Genomic DNA, 19,253 nt, shown 5'->3' on the forward strand with positions numbered 1-19,253 from the left:
TCACAGAATCTGGGAACACTTGAAATTGAGAAATATTGTAGTCATCATTATAAAATCACGTGATGGTAGGAACGGAACTTTCAGGACCTTGTATTTTGAAGAGACAGTTCATTCATTGATCTGATTTCTCCTTCACTGATTTATAAAATTAATGGCCTATCTGCTGTGTGCCGGGTACCACACAGGGTGCTGGTGCAGCTGTGAATTACCAGACGAGGCCCTGCCCTCCCAGCACCCACCGCAGAGGGGCCACCTTCCACTGGCTCTCACTAATCATCTGCTCTGTCAGAGACTCCTGGGTGGTGCCCGGGACACAGTCAGGACTCCACTCTCCAGTCTCCTGGTTTTCCAGCCTCACCTTGAACCCCTCTGCAGAAAGAATCTTCAGGAATGAGTTCCCTGTCCCTCAGAGTTGTAGAACAAAGAGAGCTGGCGCTGGGGACTCAAAAGAGGGGAGGGACAAGGGGGTGATGGATTCAGGGTTCAGGGTGGCCAGGGTGGGCAGGGGCAGCTAGAATCCCGGGCCCTGCTCTCAGGTAGAGAGAGAGACGGCTCCAGCCCCCATGCCCCTCTGCTGACAGATGGCCATCAAGTCAGTCCCGTTCCTGAGCATGGATGTGTGGTCCAAGGAGCTGCTGTGGACACTCACCACGCCCAGCCGGACCCAACAGGAGCAGTCCCCTGAGAAGGTGAGCCCTACCCTGCCTCCAGGAGCAGCCCCTGCCTGCCCCCTACACAGCCCCAGGGGCTCTATCCATAGGACACCCAGGGCCCTAGCAAGAAGTTGGTGGACTTGAGGCAGGGGTGGGGCCTGGACAGCAGGACTTGAGCTGCACCTGCTGCAGCCACAGGCAGAGGCTTGGATAGTCCACAGCTGGTGTCGCAGTGGCTGCAGGGGCCCGGGGAGGCCAAGCAAGTGTGGTCAAGGGCAGCTGCTCAGAGGAGGTGGCAGGCCATCGGGGGGTCAAGCACCAGATAAGATGCTGCCCTTCCCACAGGCCTTCCTGTTCACCTACTACGGGCTAATCCTTCAAGCTGAAAAAAACAGTGCCACAGTCAGGAGACACCTGCAAGCCCTCCTGGAAACATCCCACCAGTGGCCCAAGCAGAGGGAGGTAAGGGCCCAGGCCCCACCCTGCCCCCACCACCGCCTGACCCTGACCACAGGCTGAGCCTGATGGCTGGTCTCACACTACGCCCTAATCCTGATCACAGCTTGAGCCTTCTCCCTGTTCTCACTTCAACCCCTGACCCTGGTCACAAACTAAGTTCTGACCTTGGTCTATGGCTAGGCCTTGATGCCGATCACAGGCTAACCCTGACCCTAGTTACAGTCGTGATCTCAGCCGCAGCGTAGCCCTCCTCCTCCATCGTAAACACATCTCCTCATTCCCACTCCGGCACAGCCTGCTCATAGCCGGCAGTGAGGGATAATGGGCCTCCAGGGATCCACCTCTGCCCCCCGCGCCCCTCACTCCCCCTACCAGACCCCATAAGCCGTGTGTCCCCTGGCATGGGCTCGGTCACAGGTCCTGACAGAGTGGGGTGGGTGCTGGCTGCCCTGGGGCCCTGGATGAGCCCCAACCCCCTCTGGGGGTCCCATTCCCCCTCAGTTTTCACTCCTGCTAGGGGAGGAGCCGGGTCTGTTCCTGGACTTTGGGGTCCCCTGATGAGTGACCCTGACCCCGACTTACAGGGCATGGCTCTGACCTTGGGGCTGGCGGCCACCCGCCACCTGGATGACGTCTGGGCTGTCCTGGACCAGTTTGGCCGGAGCAGGCCCATCAGATGGAGCCTCCACAGCTCCTCCCCGAAGGTACTGGCTCAGGGGTCCCCAGAGATCAGCAAGGGGCTGGGACGGCAGGACCCCCACCCTCCATGAAGGCCAGCCTCTGGGGACTCCCAGGACACTGCCCCGTTCAGCAGGAGGGGAGGAGGTGGGCGTGGGGGGGCCACCACAAGGAGGGGAAGGCAAGGGGCCTGGACTCCAGCCAGCTCCAGCAGAGCCGAGCGCCCCGCACACCCCACCCTAACACCCCGCCCAAACCGTGGCCCTAACAAGGCCCGAGCCATCCCCCAAAGAGCCAGTCCCAGTCCCCCTGTTTTCCGACTGAGGGCCATGGAGGCCCACCGCCCCTCAGGACAGACGCCTGCCCTCAGGACCCTGCTAGAGCTGGGCAACCACCTCCACAGCTCTCCGGAGGAGGGTAGGGCGGGGTGCTGACACTCCTCACCTACCTGCCACCCCTCGGCCAGAACTCGGAGGACCTGCGCTGGAAATGGGCCAGCAGCACCATCCTCCTGGCATACGGCCAGATGGCGGCCAAAGCCCGGGCCCACATCCTCCCGTGGGTGGACAACATCGTGTCCAGGATGGTCTTCTACTTCCACTACAGCTCATGGGTATGCCCCTGGATGCCCCGGCAAGATCCCAACACCTACCCGTCCCCACCAAGACCGAGTCCTGGATCCCAGCCCAGCCGCCCTGCCGGCCTCTGAGAGCGGAGAATTCCAGGACCTCCCAGGGCCTTGGAGCCCACCGCCACCCCACCCTGGAATCATGAGGAACCAGGCCGAGCTTCCTGGTGGCCCCACGGTTTCGTCTGTCCGTCCCACCGAAACTTCTCTGGGCTTCATGGTGCCTCTACCCTCACTTCTGCTCTTAAAGCAAACCCTGGGTTTTCACTTTGGGGGTGAGGGACATGGGTGTGGAGAGGCCAGGCTGACGTCCATCATGCCTTGATGACAAGCCCCTGACTCCACACCCCACACCAGGGGCCTCCAACCCAGGTCACTGTGAGAGGCTCCCCAGGGCTGCCCCCACCCCAAAGTAGCCACATCGCTGCCCCGGGTCGCCACTGCTGTGGCCCTGGGGCATGGGGTTGCCACATCTCAAGAGACTTACAGGCACTCTCCCAGTGTTTAAACATTGTCAATTTACAGTTTTAAAAAAAACCATGCAGCCCCACCCCTTACGAAGCCCCCCAGATGCGGCCCCAGTGGGTGGTCTCTGTGGCCCCTCGGATCACAGCCTCACGCTCCTGCTCCCACTGCACGCTCCCACGTCCCGGGCCCTGACCCTGTCCCCCATTCCAGGATGAGACCCTGAAGCAGAGCTTCCTCACGGCCACCCTGATGCTGATGGGTGCGGTGAGCCGGAATGAGGGCGCCCACAGCTACGAGTTCTCCCAGACCTCCGAGCTCCTCGAGTGTCTGATGGTGCGTTCCAGGCCCTGGGTGAGGCGGGCAGCCTCTCTCAGTTTACCCCTTGCAGAAGGGGTGGGGTGGGTTTCTAGGTGGTTTCACTTGGAAGTGAGACAGACCAGGCCTGAGTGGCTTGGTGCCACCTGCGACTTGCAGGTTTTGATGGAGAAGGAGCCCCAGGACACTCTGTACACGCGGAGTCGCCAGCAGACCATGCACATCGCATCCAGCCTCTGGTAGGCCCCCCGCCTCACACAGGGCTTCCTCAGCGCCATGCAGCAGCCTCTCCACTCGCGTTTGGAGCTGGCAGGCAGCGAGGTGGAGAGGTCAGAAATGGAGCATCCTTCTGTGTGCCAGGCACCATTCTGGGGTCTGAGGACCCAGCTGTGGGTCAGCAGGGAACATCCCTGTTCTCTAAGAACTGACACTTGGGGGGTGGGGACAGACCATGAATAAACCACACACCTCAGCGACACTGACACTGCTGACTGAAAGCAGATGGAGCTGGGGGAGCGAGCTGGAGGGGAGGTAAGATCCTCACGGGTTGAGGGCTACAGGAAACTCTGCAAGGAGAATTGATTAACCGAATATTGGTGGACTGGGCGCCCAGCACCAGCCCCATGCTCTTCTAGGCTCCAGAATACAGCCTGAGGCTGGGATAGACACCCTAAAAGGGGACTTTTGGGCAAAGACCTGAAAGGGTGAGAGTAGCGCTGTAGTGCCTGGCTGAAGGGAAAGCGGGTGCAAAGGCCTTGAGGCTGGTGTACAGCAGGGTTGCTGGAGGACCCCCAGTGGGCCAGGGTGGCAGGGCTGGAATGCATGAGGGCCCTGGGAGCCACGGGGAAGGTCATCCAGGCTACTGCAGGGCACTGGCTCTTGCCTGAGCGAGGTGGGGCCTTGGGGGAGTCACATTTGAGAAGGAATGTCTGGATCCAGTGTGGGGAGTAGATGGAGCTCCCCAGAGAAAATGGGGGACCAGTCAGGACCCCCTAGAACAATCCAGGAGAAAAGTAACAGTGGCCTGATTAAAAGTAAGAAGTCTTTAAATGTCAAATTGTGATGGTAGAGCTGTCAGGAGCTGCTGGAGGGCTGCACGCAGCTTTCAAGGGAGGGAAAAGAATGGAGAATGTGCTGAAGTTTGGTCCAAGCAACAAGGAGGATGGCACTGCATTCCACTGTGATGGGGCAGGCTGTGGGTGCAGCTACCCTGGGGGAATGCGTCAAGATGGAGATGCTCCTTAGACAGCATCAGGATGGCATTTAAAGTCAGGGACTGAGAAGAGAGATGGACCAGGACATCACCTGGCCAGGATGCCCCAGCTTAAGGCCCTGCAGAGGCAGGTGGGCCAGGGAGGCAAATGTGTGCACAAGAGTCTCTATGAACACAAAAGGCCAGGAGTCTGCAGGGATGAAGGCAGATGCCACTCAGCAACCTCCCCAGGTCCCAGCTCCATGCTAATGGCCCTCTGTCTTCCCAACAGCAAGCTGAGGCCTCCTATAGATTTGGAAAGGAAATCTCAGCTCCTGTCCACCTGCTTCCGCAGCGTGTTCGCCCTGCCGCTGCTGGATGCCCTGGAGAAGCACACCTGCCTCTTTCTGGAGCCTCCCAACATCCAGGTGTGGCCCATGGCTCGGGAGTGGGCAGGCTGGATGCACCAGGGCTGGGGACCCGGGGCAGTTCTTCACTGCTCTGAGCTCCTGCAGGTTTGCTGCGTGCTATATGCCGCGGTGTGTTTGCCCACCTGTAAAATGGGGGTGATACTAACAGGGCGATGGCACTTAACACTTGGCAACTAAACTGAGACACCGGGTGACCAGTGGCACGGAGGAGCACCCTGTAAAGAGTGGCACATGTGGCCTCCCTCCCTCCCTGCCGTCCCTGAGAGCCAGCGGAAAGAAACTGGCAAGCCCGTGTTGCCCAGCCCTGCAGGCCTTGGCCACCATGCTATGTGGCAGGGTCAGGTCTGAGTTTTCGCCAAGCTCCCCAGCAGCCCAAGGGAAGTGGAGAGGAAGGGAGGAGTTCCCCGACCTTGTAGTGGTCCCTGCAACACCTGGAATGAGTCACCTTCCCTGCAGGGTGGGCTTAGTCTCACCACACAGCTACTCGGAGGTGGTGCCGTGCCCAGCCCACCCTGCCACCCCAGGAGGCTGGAGGAAGGAACTCCAGGATTGCTCTCAGCACTTGGCCAGTGCCAACCCCTTCCTGGGTTCTGTTCAGTAAAAGCCGCCCCTACAAAGAGATGCCTGCCGTTGCTCATGGCCACCACCGGGTACATGTATGGCTCCTGGGCACAGTCACCGCACCTGACTTCTTGAGTGTCTGCAGTCCTCGGCCTGTAGCCAAAGCCAGTGTTAACTGAGCCCCTGCTAGGTGCCAGGCCCTAGACCAGTTATATCACCTTCCCAGCAGCGGCCCCAGAGTAAAGAAATGCTCAGAGAAATGAGGCTGTCTGGTGGGAAAGGCAGGGTTTGAACCCCGACCTGCCCCCCGAGGCTGAGTCCAGGCTGGAACTAGACAGACACACACTAGGGTGGGGTGTGAGAGAACGAGGGTGTCCTGGGCCCAGAGCAACACAGCCCCCAACTGGCCACACCCCAATGCCACCACAGTTCAGTGACCCTGTTACATGATGACACAGTGACACTGAGGCTGGCTCATCCAGGGAGTGCCACGTGGTGTCTGGGGGTCTAGCACTGGGAGCTGGAAGTACTGAACTGAGGTTCCTGTTGACTCCAATCCCCTGCCTACCTCCACTCTGGCAGGTGGGGCTGGCTTCATGCCATTCTCAGGTGAGGAAAGTAAGCTCAGAGAGGCAAACCAAGTCTCCCCAGGGTACCTAGTAAGTGAGTGACCAGAGCCCCAGGGCTCTGCTCCTGGCGGGCCCTGGAGGGGAGGGTAGCTGGGGGCATTTCTCTGGTCCTCGCGCTCCCTGAACATGCCTAGCAAGCAAAGCAGTAAAGATTGGAAACACGGCATGTAAGACCCGGGACTCAGCCCACTGTGTCATTGGCAAGGCCTGGGCAAAATGAAGATGCCAGCCCCTGCTTCAAACCTAAGAACCTCCAGCGCATTCACCCAGCACAGGGCCCTTTTCAGCCTGGGACCCTGGGACCACTAAGGGTACCCTCCTGTGAAGCTAGCCCTGCTAGGAATGAACTTGCCTGGGCCACTAAGACACCTGTGCCCTTGGGTGATCACCAAAGGCCTCCCCACCTAGTCCGCACAGCTGCCAAATGGGGGTCATGGCAGCCCCCTCGCAGGCATGGTGGCGAGCCCCAGTGGTGAGCAGCCCAGCACGTGCAGGAAGTGGGCGCTCCTCAGGCCCTGTGTCCACCTGGTCGTGGCACTACCTGACCACCCTCGTCTCTACACAGAACCTGTACAGCAGGACCATGGAGGCACTGGACCTCATGCTGCAAAGCCTCATCATGCAGAACCCCACCACCGACGAGCTGCATTTCCTGCTGTCGGTGAGGCTGCGGGGAGGCCAGTCGGCTGGGGCCGAGGGGTCCTCAGCCTATGCCCAGACCCCAAAGGAGGGCATCCCAGAGGAGGCAGGGCGGGACCTGGGGGCTTTGAGTGGTACAGGAACCAGGAGGGGTGAAGGCCACCCCCACTTAGGCATCACAGTGATTTGGGGCACTGGGGAGGGAGAGACAGCAGGTGGCCTGGTAGAAAGAGGGCTGATGGGCCAGGCGCGGTGGCTCACGCCTGTAATCCCAGCACTTTGGGAGGCCAAGGCGGGTGGACCACTTGAGGTCAGGAATTCGAGACCAGCCTGGGCAACATGGCGAAACCCCGACTCTACTAAAAATACAAAAAAAAAAAAAATTAGCCGGGCATGGTGGTGGGGGCCCATAATCCCAGCTACTCGGGAGGCTGAGGCAGTAGAATTGCTTGAACCTGGGGAACGGAGGTTGCAGTGAGCCAAGATTTCACCACTTCACTCCAGCCTGGGCAAAAGAGAGAAAGTCTGCCTCAAAAAAAAAAGAAAGAAAGAAAGAAAGAGGGCTGATGAGGGTTCTGCCCTCCCTCCTAGAGAACTTCCCCTGCAGTGTCCCCTGAAGGGTCTCCCAAACCCGCTGCCCCCACTCCCACCTGCCCTCCCTCACCTTGTCAGGAGGGAGACCAGAGCAGGCAATGACAGTCCTGGGGCAGGCGGAGGCCCAGGGAGGGGAGGCTGGCTCTGCCTCAGAGGTCAAGTCCAACGGGACTTCTGGCAGCCCTGGCTGAGGACTAAGACAGCTATGGGCAGAGAAGGGAAGGGAGGGGCCCAGCAGTCAGAGGGCACGCAGGGCAAAGGTAAGCAGTGCAGAGGAGCCCAGCGCGTCTTGGGGAAGTCACAGATGTGTTTCTGGGACACCACTGGGTCACGAAATCTCCAAATACCATGTACCCTCATCCTACTTCAGAGTCACGAATTATACATCTAATCATATATCACCTTAATAAAGAGCTCAGATTTGGCTTAAAAACTATTTAACGTACCTGTCTCCAGATGCCTTTGTAAGCGCAGCAGGCAGAGCCTGGCCAAGGAGGGATGGTGCCTTAGGGAGGGGGCAGAGCCGGGGTGGGCGGGGCCTGCACCGAGTGGGCGGGGGGTCTGGTCCAGTGCTGGGCGGAGGCCTGGCCGAGTGGGCGGGGTCTGGGCGGGTGGTGGCCGGGGCCTGGGCCAAGGGCCCTGCAGCACCCTCTCCCTGACCCTGCCCACCCCGCAGCACCTGTACATCTGGCTAGCGTCGGAGAAGGCGCATGAGCGGCAGCGGGCTGTGCACAGCTGCATGATCCTCCTCAAATTCCTGAATCACAAAGGCAACTTGGACGTGAGTATGCGGTTCACCAGTCCCATGCTCCGAGCCGGCTTTTACGGCTGGGCCTCCTGCCCTGGATGGCAGGGGCCCAGCCAGAGCCGCCCTCCTCCCAGATCCTGCCAAGGTTCGTAGGGTTCAAGGCCCCCTGTACTCCTGCCTCCAGGACAGAATGGATCCCTGAGTACCCCACAGCACGGCCGGGCTCCGTAGTGACAGGCGGCCCAGGCCATCTCCCTCCTTGCAAGTGAGGGAACAGGCAGGGAGGGGCAGGACCTGCCCGAGGCCTCACAGCTGGGATCTGAAGGCAGGTCACCCTGACCCCTGACCCCTGACCCTGGAGCTAGGCACTTGTCTATGCACCTAAGGCCTTGTACAGGTGTTTCTCCTCCACGAGCCCCAGCTTCTCACCTGTAAAGTGAATGGAAATGACCCCTCCCTAGAGGGATATGGTGGGGCTCTGATGGGATGCAGGTGTGAGAAGGCTGGTAAATTGTACGACCCTGCACCTGATTAGGGGTTCCTTGCTGTGTGGAGTGGCCACCCCACCACCCCTCCGCCAGTGCAGCCCCCATCATGACATGGCTCATCTGCCCTTGGGTTGCATCAGCACATGGTCAGAGAGTGCACTTCCGCGAGTATGAGCCCAAACCCATGTTAACTCCCTAAGCAGACTCAGGGGGATGGGGAAATTCGTTCCTTGCTCTAATGCCTGGTGGCTGCCTGGTCTAATGAGGACAGCAGGCAGAAATGCTGGAGGGAGGGGGACTGTTCTGTCAAGGGAAAGATGCTGCACCCCTAGGAGGAGGAGGACAATTAAAGTGGCTTCAATTTACTCAAAATTCATTTCAACATCACAGGACTGGACCAGGGTAAGGCAAGCAAGGTACTCACCTTGTGCACAAACTTTACCTCAGAAACAAAAAACTCTGTAATCAAGATGATTCATATTTTCATGTGATGTTTTTAAAACTCAATTTGGCAAGCTATGGCCTGTGGGCTGACCACCTGCTTTTGTAAATAAAGTTTTATTAAACCAGGACCAGGATGAGAGTAGGACAGCCGAGGTGACATGCAAAAGCAGGGTCAGATCCTGACTTTACTTACAGTTTTGAGATTTTGCTCATCACAGAGTTTTTTGCATTTATTCTGATTTTTCTAAATATTGCATTAAAATATTATTTCTCTTGATTACTGAATGTTTTGCCTAGCCCCCAGTCCTGGCCCTGCCACACCATTGGAGGGGTCACCTCTGATGTCGGCCGTGCTGTGTGAGTGTGTGGCAGGGCTCTGCAGGGAGGTTCTGCCATCAGTGATTCCCATACTCTCAACACAGCCAAAGGAGAACTTCAAAAGGATTGGGCAACTGGTGGGCATACTGGGGATGCTGTGCCAGGACCCAGACAGGGCCATCCAGCGCTGCAGCCTGGAAGGGGCGAGCCATCTCTACCAGCTCTTGATGTGCCACAAAGGTGAGTTCTGTGGTGCACCAACTTCCACCCCAACTGCAACCTCTGGCAGACCCACGCCCTCACCCCTGACCTCAACCTTGCCCCAAATTTGCCCCCAAACCCAACCCTGATCTGAACCATAACCCTGTAATGGCCTCACCCTGACCCCCACCACTCTGATCCCAGTCCCCAAACTGGGCACAAGCCTGACCCTGATTACAAATGACCCTACCCTAACCCTGCCCTGTTCCAGACTAGACCCCAAGCCCACCTTCACCCTGCCTTCACCCCACCCTGTCCCTGGCCAGCAGGAGAAGCTTTGCAGGCAGAATCACAGGGCTCTACGGAGCTCTCCCAGGCCCATTCAGACGGAGCCCCACTCTGGAGCAGCAGAGACCAGAAGGCCACTCCCCTGGGCCCCCAGGAGACGGTGAAGAACCGCATCTTCCAGCTTGGCAGCTCCCAAGTCATCAAGGTCAAAGCCCTTAGAGTGGAGGGCAGGGCAGGGGCATGACCAGAGCACACCACATATCTGGGGAGTGGGGAGTGGTGGGTAAATGTGCTCGCTTGCTCTCTCCCACGTTGTTGAGGTGGAGCCAGGAAGGTTTGGGGGGCCAGCACACATTAGATGCCTACTTATTACCTATGCCAGGGGCTTCACAGACATTACTACATCCCTTCCTCAAGTTTTATAAACTGAACTGAACCAAATGATGAAGAAATGGTGGCACAAGGCTGGTCAGTACCCCACTGGAATCTGATCCAGCCCCAGCTACTCCAGAACCCGTGCTCTCAGCAACTGTTACAAGCCATTGGTGTGCTGAGGCCAGTTAGAAGTTTAGTGTGGAAAACCTAAAGCCCTAGGGCCAACTCACTGTCTGTGTCCAGAAGGGAAATACCTCACTTGGCTGCAGTTTACCCTACAGAACCTGCCCTGACAGCAGAGGCAGGGCCGGGAAAGAAGAGTTTCACTGAAGGGACAGCTGCTTCACCCCATGTGGTCCCTGCACACAGACCATGGGTGTCCAGCTCTGGCTCTCCCCAGACAGACAGGAGCAGGAGAAGAGAGAGGATGGGAGGGTCTGCTAATCATAGAACCATCATAGAACCACAGGGCTGAAAAGGTTCCAGCTGAGGAACAGACACTTTGGGCCTGGGTTCTGGTCCCAAGTTTGTCCCTAACTCCTCATTTGGTCTTGGATACATAATATCTTTATCACCACCCCCACTGTCATCATCACCACCAGCATTATCACCACCATCATGGTCACTGTCACTGTCACCACCACCACCATTATCACCACCATTATCACCTTCACAGCCACCACCAGCATCACCATCACCATCATCACTACCACCACCATCACCACAGCCACCACCACCAGCATCATAATCACCACCATCACCATCACCACAACCATCTCCACCACCACCATTACTACCATCACCACCTCCACAATCATCATCACCACCAACAGCATCACCACAACCATCTCCATCATCACCATTACTACCATCACCACCTCCACAATCATCATCACCACCAACAGCATCACCACCATCATGATCACTGTAATCATCACCACCACCATCATCACCACCATCATGATCATAGTCACCACCACCATTATCACCACCATCACCATCACCATAACCACCATTGCCACCACCACCGCATCACCATGACTACAACCACCATCACCATCTGCATTACTATGACCCTGCACCACCATCATTATCACCACCACCACCACTTCTACCATCACTGCCACCTTTATCTCACATTTATTGCTGCTCTTGATTGAAGGAAGATGGCTCCAAAGTCTTTACCAATCCTGAGACTGTAGTATTCTGAGAATCTAACCACCATTCCAAGTTGAATTTCTTCACAAACATTCTAAATGCTAGCTTTAACCAAAAGTTTAACATTATAGCAAATGATTTTAATCATCTAACAAATATTCTAGCCCGATGTATAATAACAATATTCTTGTAAAAAATTCTTACCACAAATCTTCCACTAAAATTATTTTAACGTTCTAACCATTGTGTTAATACTCTAACATTCTCACAAACACTGTATCAAAATTTTAGAATTAAAAGATTCTAATAAATATTCTGACATCCATTATTTAACACTTAACTTGATGTTCTAATATACTTAGAAGTGTCCTAACAGATTGCAGGCACTCCAACAAATATCCTAACATGCAAAGAAGAGTTTTGCCATCCTGACATCCTTGCAGACACCCTAATTTTCTGTCAGGCTGCTCTCCCATCCCTCCTTCAGCTTCTAACTTCCTTTGGTTCAATGCTGTGTGTCCCACTGTGCAGAGAACGCTCTGGGAGGATGGGTGTGTTCTATCTCTGTGCTACCCAAGGTAGCCACTGGCCACAGGGAGCCATGGAGCACTTGAAATGTGGCTAGTGCTACTGCAGGACTGAATTTTTAATTTTACTTAAATTGAAATATAAATAGCTGTGTATAGATAGTGGCACGATGCCTGAAGTCTTTCCAGAAAATTCTACCTTTGCAGCAGTGACTGAGGCCCGGTCCCCCCTCCGGGAGGCTGTAATCTGAGGCTATGAGGCAGGGGTCACACCCACCATCTTGCATTTCTTGAGAGCCCCGTCCTCACCCCTGAGCTCATGGCTACTTGTGGAGGTGAGACTCACCTTCCTGGACCTTTAGAGCCACTCCTGGGAGGAGATGGAGAGGGTGTCAGGGTCCTGGGACAGCGCTGCCTGTCCTGGGACGGGAGCCAGGTCCCGGCTGCACCCACCCTGACCTGCTCCAAGGCTGAGGGCAGCCCACACACCCTTCTGGGCCTGAGGGTTGGCCCAGGTGAACTTGAAGCTCCTTCACAGCCCGGAAGTTCACTTTCTCTTTGATAAATGCTCATAAGGAGGACTGGAGCCTGGCAGGGAGCACCCCACGGGGCTGAGGCTGGCAGATGAGGAAGCCCTATGGGCAGAGGACAGCAGACGAGGGGAGAGGGGAAGCCTGGCCACCCGGTCCTGGGATAAGCATGGAGTATGAGTGTGGAAAAGAGCCTGGGCCATGGTTTGCTCTGACAGATGTGGACGTGTGCAAGTCTAGACTGCAAATCGCTGGCAGGTGCTTGGAACCTGGAGGAGTGGGGCTTAGGAGGCCAGATATGCTCAGAGACTTGGGAGATCCTGGGACAAAGGAGAAGGGGTAAAAGCTGAAGTGGGGAGGCAGGTGCCCAGGCCCAGGTGGCCCAAGGTGATGGCCTCTCTCCACCCCTGCTGTACAGGAGATCATGCAGCAGCTCACACTGGCAGAGTTGAATGACCTCATCTGGACGACCATCGACAGCCTGGGCTCCACCAGCCCCTTCCGTGTACAGGCGGCCTCCGAGATGCTGCTCATAGCCGTCCAGGAGCACGGGGACAAGCTGAAGATCGTGAGGGCCCTGGGGCTGGGCCAGGAAGGGCCAGGGGGTGGAGGGAGTGCCCAGCGGTCAGCATCCAGGGCTCAGGTCCTTGAGCCTGATGGGGGAGTCACAGATCCCACCCTGGGAAGCAACTAGTCTGATGGTTTTGAATGAGCAAATGAATGAATGGCCCAAGCAAGTCCCCTGGGTCCTGGGTGGTGACTGCGGGGTCTGAGCAGTCGCTGTGTGCTGTAATATGGGAATGGTGGGAAAGGAAGGGAACGGCACAGACCAGCCCCTTGAGGAGCTTGAGGTCTCAGGGAAGACGGACACACAGCCAGATGTTGCCCAGACAGCGTATGGGGATGTGATCTGGGGGAGGAGGACCCCACAGGGAGGTGAGGGGTGCACCCCAGAGAGAGGATGCCCAGTGCCAAGTCCTGCAAGTGGGCGAGCTCAGATAGGGAGACTAGCACTGGGCATTAGGGATGATCAGGAGAGACCCCAAGGGGAAGGCAGGGTGCCCCAGGCACAGGGCACCTCATGGGCAAAGTGGCATGTTTAGGAATGAGATGGGAGGCAGGGGCGCTGGACCTTCCAATGTCTGCCTGTGCAACGTGGACAGCATACGAAGACCCCAAATGTCATGTAGCACATGGCAGGACCTGTTCCCCCCAGACTGGGACTTCTCTGCAGACCAAGCATCTGGGTGGGCCGGCTCAGGACAGGGCCATATCTGAAGGGGCTCATCAGGGAGAGACCTCCCTCTGCCTTCAAGCCCCCAGGGCAGGGCTGGGCCTCCCTGTCAGACCTCTCCCTCTCTGCACAGGTTTCCGGCATGGCCCAGGCCATCTGCCTCCACCTGTGCTCTGTCCGCATCCCCCAAGCCAAGGAAAAGACCCTGCACGCCATCACCCTGCTGGCCCGGAGCCACACTCGCGAGCTGGTGACCACCTTCCTGGACATCTCCATCCCCTTGGACAGGTGCCTGCCCCTCTTCCCTCATTGCCCACCCCCTGTCCTCTCCCCAGGCAGAGGTGGTGACCTCTGCCCTCCTGTCTGCCCCCATCCTGGCCCACAGGGATCCCTATAGGGCTGGGTGCTTGGAGGGAGCCCACATCTGTTCATCATTGCACACCTCCTGGGTGGGCACAGGGGATGCACTGCTCACTGTCTCCTGTCCTGACTCCACATGAAACCCCTGACCCAGCCGGGCCACACTGTCACCTGATGGAGAGGCCGCAGGACCCTGGGTGCTCCTGGCAAGACCCCAGCCCACAGCGAAGCCTCGCCACCCAGCAGCAAACCCCTCTGTCTTTCCTCATCAACAGACACTCTCTTCTCCTTCCTGCCCCTCCACAGACCACCCCGCTATGTCCCCGAGGCCATCAAAGCCCTCTCAGGTGGGGCTGGCTTTTTTCTCACAGCCCTCAGACCCCTGTACCTGGAGATGGGCCAGGGTCCTTGTCACTGCTCACTGCCCTTCCTTCCCAAAGTCCCAGCTCTGCCTCCCAAGTCCTCAGTCCATACCCCCTGCCACTTACCTACTATGCACCTGTCCTGGATGGCCCCTCGCTCCAGTCAGGGACAACCCCCAGCTCGCTCCCCATGCCTGACTCCTGGGGGATTTCCCTGTCTTCCCCTCACCCTGACTTCTCCAGGCCTGGATCTCCTCTCTCCCAAGGACCTTGTCTTCCATCCCCCACAGCCACCCACTCCCCTGCCCATCCCTTGGTGTGACCATCACCAGCTTCAGGCACTCCCACCTTTACAGCTCGCCTCCAGACCCAGCAAGCCTTGCCCCCAGGACCCGCCATGCACTGCCCTGCGCCCCTCTTACTCCCCCTTACCTGTCCTCACTGTCACCCTCCTTCTAGCCTGGGGTGCACCTGGTAGTGAGACAGTGACTCCCATACACACACAGGTCCCTGGTCCCAGCTGCTGGCCTTGCTCCCATTTCACTGAACACTTAGAAGCCAACAGAACAGGGGTGTCCTAAGCTCCCAGAGCCCGAGTTGTTTCCAGGAAGATGTCTAATTTCCATGTGGAAACACACCTGTGGTTCTGTGAATAATTTCTAGTTTTACTGAACTGTGGTCGCAAAGTGTTGTCTATAAAGTTTTTACCTTATGGAATTTACTAGTCTTTTAAACGCTTTTTGGGAATGTCCCATTGGCACTCAAGAAGGAGGTATATTTTCTGTTATCAGGGTGTAGAGTCTGAGGTACCAGCATATCTCAGGATATTACAGATTCGGTTCCAGGACACCACAATAGAGCAGTCACATGTGCCTCCGTGATTCCCAGTGCACATAAGAGTTCTGTTTATACTATACTGTGGTCTATTCAGTAGGCAATAGCATTATGTCTTTTCAAAGAACCTTAAAAATTTAAAACCTACTTTAATTTAAAAATGCTTCAGTTCTAAAAAATGCTAATGATCATCTGAGCCTTCAGCAAGTTGGAACCCTCTTGCTGGTGGGTGGTGAGGACTGCTGACTGATCAGGGTGGTGGCTGTTGAAGGTTCAGGTGTCTGGCAAGTTCTTAAAAATAAGACGATGATGTTTGTAGCATCAATGGACTCTTCCTTTCCCGAAAGATTTCTCTGTACCATGTGATGCTGGTTGATAGCATTTTGCCCACAGTAGAACTTCTTTCATATTTGGAGTCAATTCTCTCAAACCCTGCCACTGCTTTATCAATAAGTTTATGGAGTATTCTAAATCCTTTGATGTCATTTCCACAGCATCTTCACCAGGAGTAGATTCTATCTCAGAAACCACTTTCTTAGCTCATCCATAAGAAGCAGCTCTTCATCTGTTCAAGTCTGATCATGAGATTGCAGCAATTCAGTCTTCCGGCTCCACTTCTAATTCTAGTTCTTCTGCTATTTCTACCACATCTGCAGTTACTTCCTCCACCAAAGTCTTGAGCCCCTCAAAGTCATCTGTGAGGGTTGGAATCAACTTCTTCCAAACTGCTGTTCATGTTGCTATTTTGCCCTCCTTCCCATGAGTCATGAATGTTGCTAATGGCATCTAGCATGGTGAATCCTTTCCAGAAGGCTTTCAATGTACTTTGCCCAGATACATCAGAGAAACAACTATCTATGGTAGCTACCCTCTTACAAAGTGTATTTCTTCAATAATAAGACTTGAAAATCAAAATGACTCCTTGGTCCATAGGCTGCAGAATGGATGTTGTGTTCACAGGCAGGAAAACAACATCAATCGCCTTGTACATCTCCATCAGAGCTCTTGGGTGATAGGTGCATTGTCAATACGCAGTCATATTTGGAAAGAAATCTTTTAGTTCTGAGCAGTAGGTCTCATCAGTGGGCTTAAAATATTCAGTAAACCATGAAGCAAAGAGATGCATTGTCACCCAGGCTTTGTCGTTCCATGTCTAGACCACAGGTGAGTGGATTTAGCATCATTCTTAAGGGCCCTAGGATTTTCAGAATGGGAAATGAGCATTGGCTTCAACTTAAAATCACCAGCTGCAAGGCCAGGCACAGTGGCTCATGCCTGTAATCCCAGCACTTTGGGAGGCAGAGGCTGGTGGATCACGAGGTCAGGAGATCAAGACCATCCTGGCTAACATGGTGAAACCCCGTCTCTACTAAAAATACAAAAAAAACTAGCCAGGCATGGTGGTGTGCGCCTGTAGTCCCAGCTACTCAGGAGGCTGAGGCAGGAGAATGATGTGAACCTGGGAGGCGGAGCTTGCAGTGAGCCGAGATTGCGCCACTGCACTCCAGCCTGGGCGACAGAGCAAGACTCCGTCTCAAAAAAAAAAAATCACCAGCTGCATTGGCCCCTAATGAGAGTTAGCCTGTCTTCTGAAGCTTTGAAGCCAGGCTTTGACTTTACCTCTGTAGCTATGGAAGTCCTAGATGGCATCTTCCAATAGAAGGTGATTTCTTCATTGAAAACGTGTTGTTTAGTGTAGCCACCTTCATCAGTGATCTTAGCTAGATCTTCTAGATAACTTGCTGCAGATTCTCCACCAGCACTTGCTGCTTCATCTTGCACTTCTATGCTGTGGAGATGGCTTTTTTCCTTCAACCTCATGAACCAACCTCTGCTAGCTTCCAGCTTTTATTTTGCAGCTTCCTCACCTCTCTGAGCCTTCGTAGGGTGGAATAGTCAGGGCCTTGCTCTGGATTAGGCTTTGGCTTAAGAGAATGTTGTAGTTGGTTTGATCTTCTCTTCAAACCACTAAAACTTTTTATCCATATCAGCAATAAGGCTGTTTCACTTTCTTCGTATTTGTGTGTTCACTGGAGTAGCACTTTTCATTTCCTTCAATAATTATTCCTGTGCATTCACAGCTTGGCTCACTGTTTGGCACAAGAGTCTTTGCTTTGGGCCTATCTTGGCTTTCAACATGCTTTCTTCACTGAGCTTAATCATTTCTAGTTTTCAATTTAAAGTGAGAGAAATGGGACTCTTCCTTTTGAACACTTACAGCCCATGTTAGGTTATTAACTGGCCTAATTTCAATATTGTTGTGTGTCTTGCGGAATAGAGAGGCCCAAGGAAAGGAAGAGAGATGGGGGGGACAGCCAGTGGGTAGAGCAGTCAGAACCCACAACATCTACGGATTCAGCTTGGCACCTTATATGGGCGTGGCTCACGGTACCTTAAAACAATTACCATGGTAACAGCAAAGATCACTGATCACAGATCACCATAACAGATTAATAATAATGAGGATGTTTAAAATAGTGTGAGAATTACCAAAATATCACACAGAGGCATGAAAGGAGCACACGCTGCTGGAAAAATGGCACCAACAGACTTGCTCAATGCTGGGTTGTCACAAACCCTCAACTCGTAAAAAATGCAATATCCGCAAAGTACAATAAAGTGACGCACAGTAAAACGAGGTGTGCCTCTCTATGTACAAGGTTTACCTTGATTGTGTTGTCGAGGTTTTCTACATACTTCATTTCTGTCCTCTTGATCTGTCTTGGACTGAGTGTGTGTTAATGTCTCACTAAAGAAATGTTGGCGTGTCTCTATACTTTCAATCCCTGGACTTTTACTTCACGAACGTGGTTGCCATGTTATTTGGCACATACATATTCATAAGTATTCTATCTTTATGAACCATGACTTTCAGCATTGAGATGCCCTGCTTTGTCATGCTTAATGCTTTGCGGACTTGAATCTACTTTATCTGTTCAGAATCATTAACCCTGCTTTTTTATTTTTCCATTTGCCCAGTGTGTATTTGTCTACTTCTTTATTTCAGTCTTTGGGAATCCCTTTGTTTTAGGTCTCCATCTTATATATAGCACAAAGTTTGTCCTGATCTGTGATCCAAATTGAAAATCTTTTGTAATAGGTGAATGAAGCCTCTTGATATTGATGCACATGATATGTTTGGTCTGTCATGACATTTTGTAGTTGTGTGTATTTCATGATATTTGCTGTTTCTTTTTCTATAAGAGGTGCATTCTTTGCTCTTTAACTTCAATTTTGTTTTAATCTAGGAAATGTATTTTTGTCTTAGTTGTTACCTTTGTGCTCCTAACCTATTTTAATGCCCTTAATCCCCATTTTATTATTCAGCCCTTCAACATCAGGTTTACTTTTTTTTTTTTTTTTTTTTTTTTGAGGCAGAGTCTTGCTCTGTCACCCAGGCTGGAGTGCAGCAGTACAATCTCAGCTCACTGCAACCTCCACCTCCTGGGTTGAAGCAATTTCCCTGCCTCAGCCTCCCAAGTAACTGGGATTACAGGCGTGCACCACCACACCTGGCTGATTTTTGTATTTTTAGTAAAGACAGGGTTTTGCCATGTTGGCCAGGCTGGTGGTCTTGAACTCCTGACCTCAGGTGATCCACCCACCTAGGCCTCCTAAAGTGCTGGGATTACAGGCGTGAGCCACCAGCCAGGTTTACCCTTTTTATTTGATACTGATGCAGGGCAGGTGAGCCCCAAAAGTGGGACTTACCCCAGGAAGGTTCTTAGCTTTGCCCAGGAAAAAATTCAAGAGCAAGCCCATGGTCTTCGACAGCAACTTTTATTGAAGCGGCCGTGCACAGCAACAGCAGAGGGGCTGCTCCTTGCAGAGCAGGGCTACCCAGAGGCAGCGAGCCCAGAGGAGCAGCTCAGAAGCGCTTCTGCAGTTAATTATGTGCAAATTACGGGGTAGGTGATGCAGAAATTCTTAGAAAAAGTGTGGTAACTTCTGGGTCATCAGGTCATTGCCGTGGAAAGAGGTAGTAACGTCCCTGTGTAGCCACGGCAATAGTAAACTGACATGGCACACCTGTGGGCGTACCTCATGGAAAGGTGCTTCTGCCCCGTCCCTATGATAGCTAGTCCTCAATTTGGTCCTGTGCCCGTGTCCCACCTCCTACCCCAATACTCTTTAATTCC

General features: G+C 54.2%; 1 protein-coding gene across 1 annotated transcript in view; it reads left to right on the top strand.

Moving 5' to 3' along the window:
• Positions 1-19,253, top strand: part of LOC126961746 (maestro heat-like repeat family member 5) — a 71,577-nt gene that overhangs the window by 25,050 nt on the left and 27,274 nt on the right. Inside the window, exons 7-19 of the mRNA XM_050802384.1 lie at positions 582-689; positions 999-1,115; positions 1,697-1,816; positions 2,257-2,403; positions 3,097-3,219; positions 3,361-3,440; positions 4,686-4,821; positions 6,580-6,675; positions 7,924-8,028; positions 9,350-9,485; positions 9,773-9,939; positions 12,743-12,892; positions 13,692-13,846. Coding sequence (XP_050658341.1) covers positions 582-689; positions 999-1,115; positions 1,697-1,816; positions 2,257-2,403; positions 3,097-3,219; positions 3,361-3,440; positions 4,686-4,821; positions 6,580-6,675; positions 7,924-8,028; positions 9,350-9,485; positions 9,773-9,939; positions 12,743-12,892; positions 13,692-13,846 — 1,640 coding nt within the window. The remainder of the gene's footprint in view (positions 1-581; positions 690-998; positions 1,116-1,696; positions 1,817-2,256; positions 2,404-3,096; positions 3,220-3,360; positions 3,441-4,685; positions 4,822-6,579; positions 6,676-7,923; positions 8,029-9,349; positions 9,486-9,772; positions 9,940-12,742; positions 12,893-13,691; positions 13,847-19,253) is intronic.

Source organism: Macaca thibetana, chromosome 8 (assembly GCF_024542745.1).
Source record: "Macaca thibetana thibetana isolate TM-01 chromosome 8, ASM2454274v1, whole genome shotgun sequence".
NCBI lineage: Eukaryota > Metazoa > Chordata > Mammalia > Primates > Cercopithecidae > Macaca > Macaca thibetana.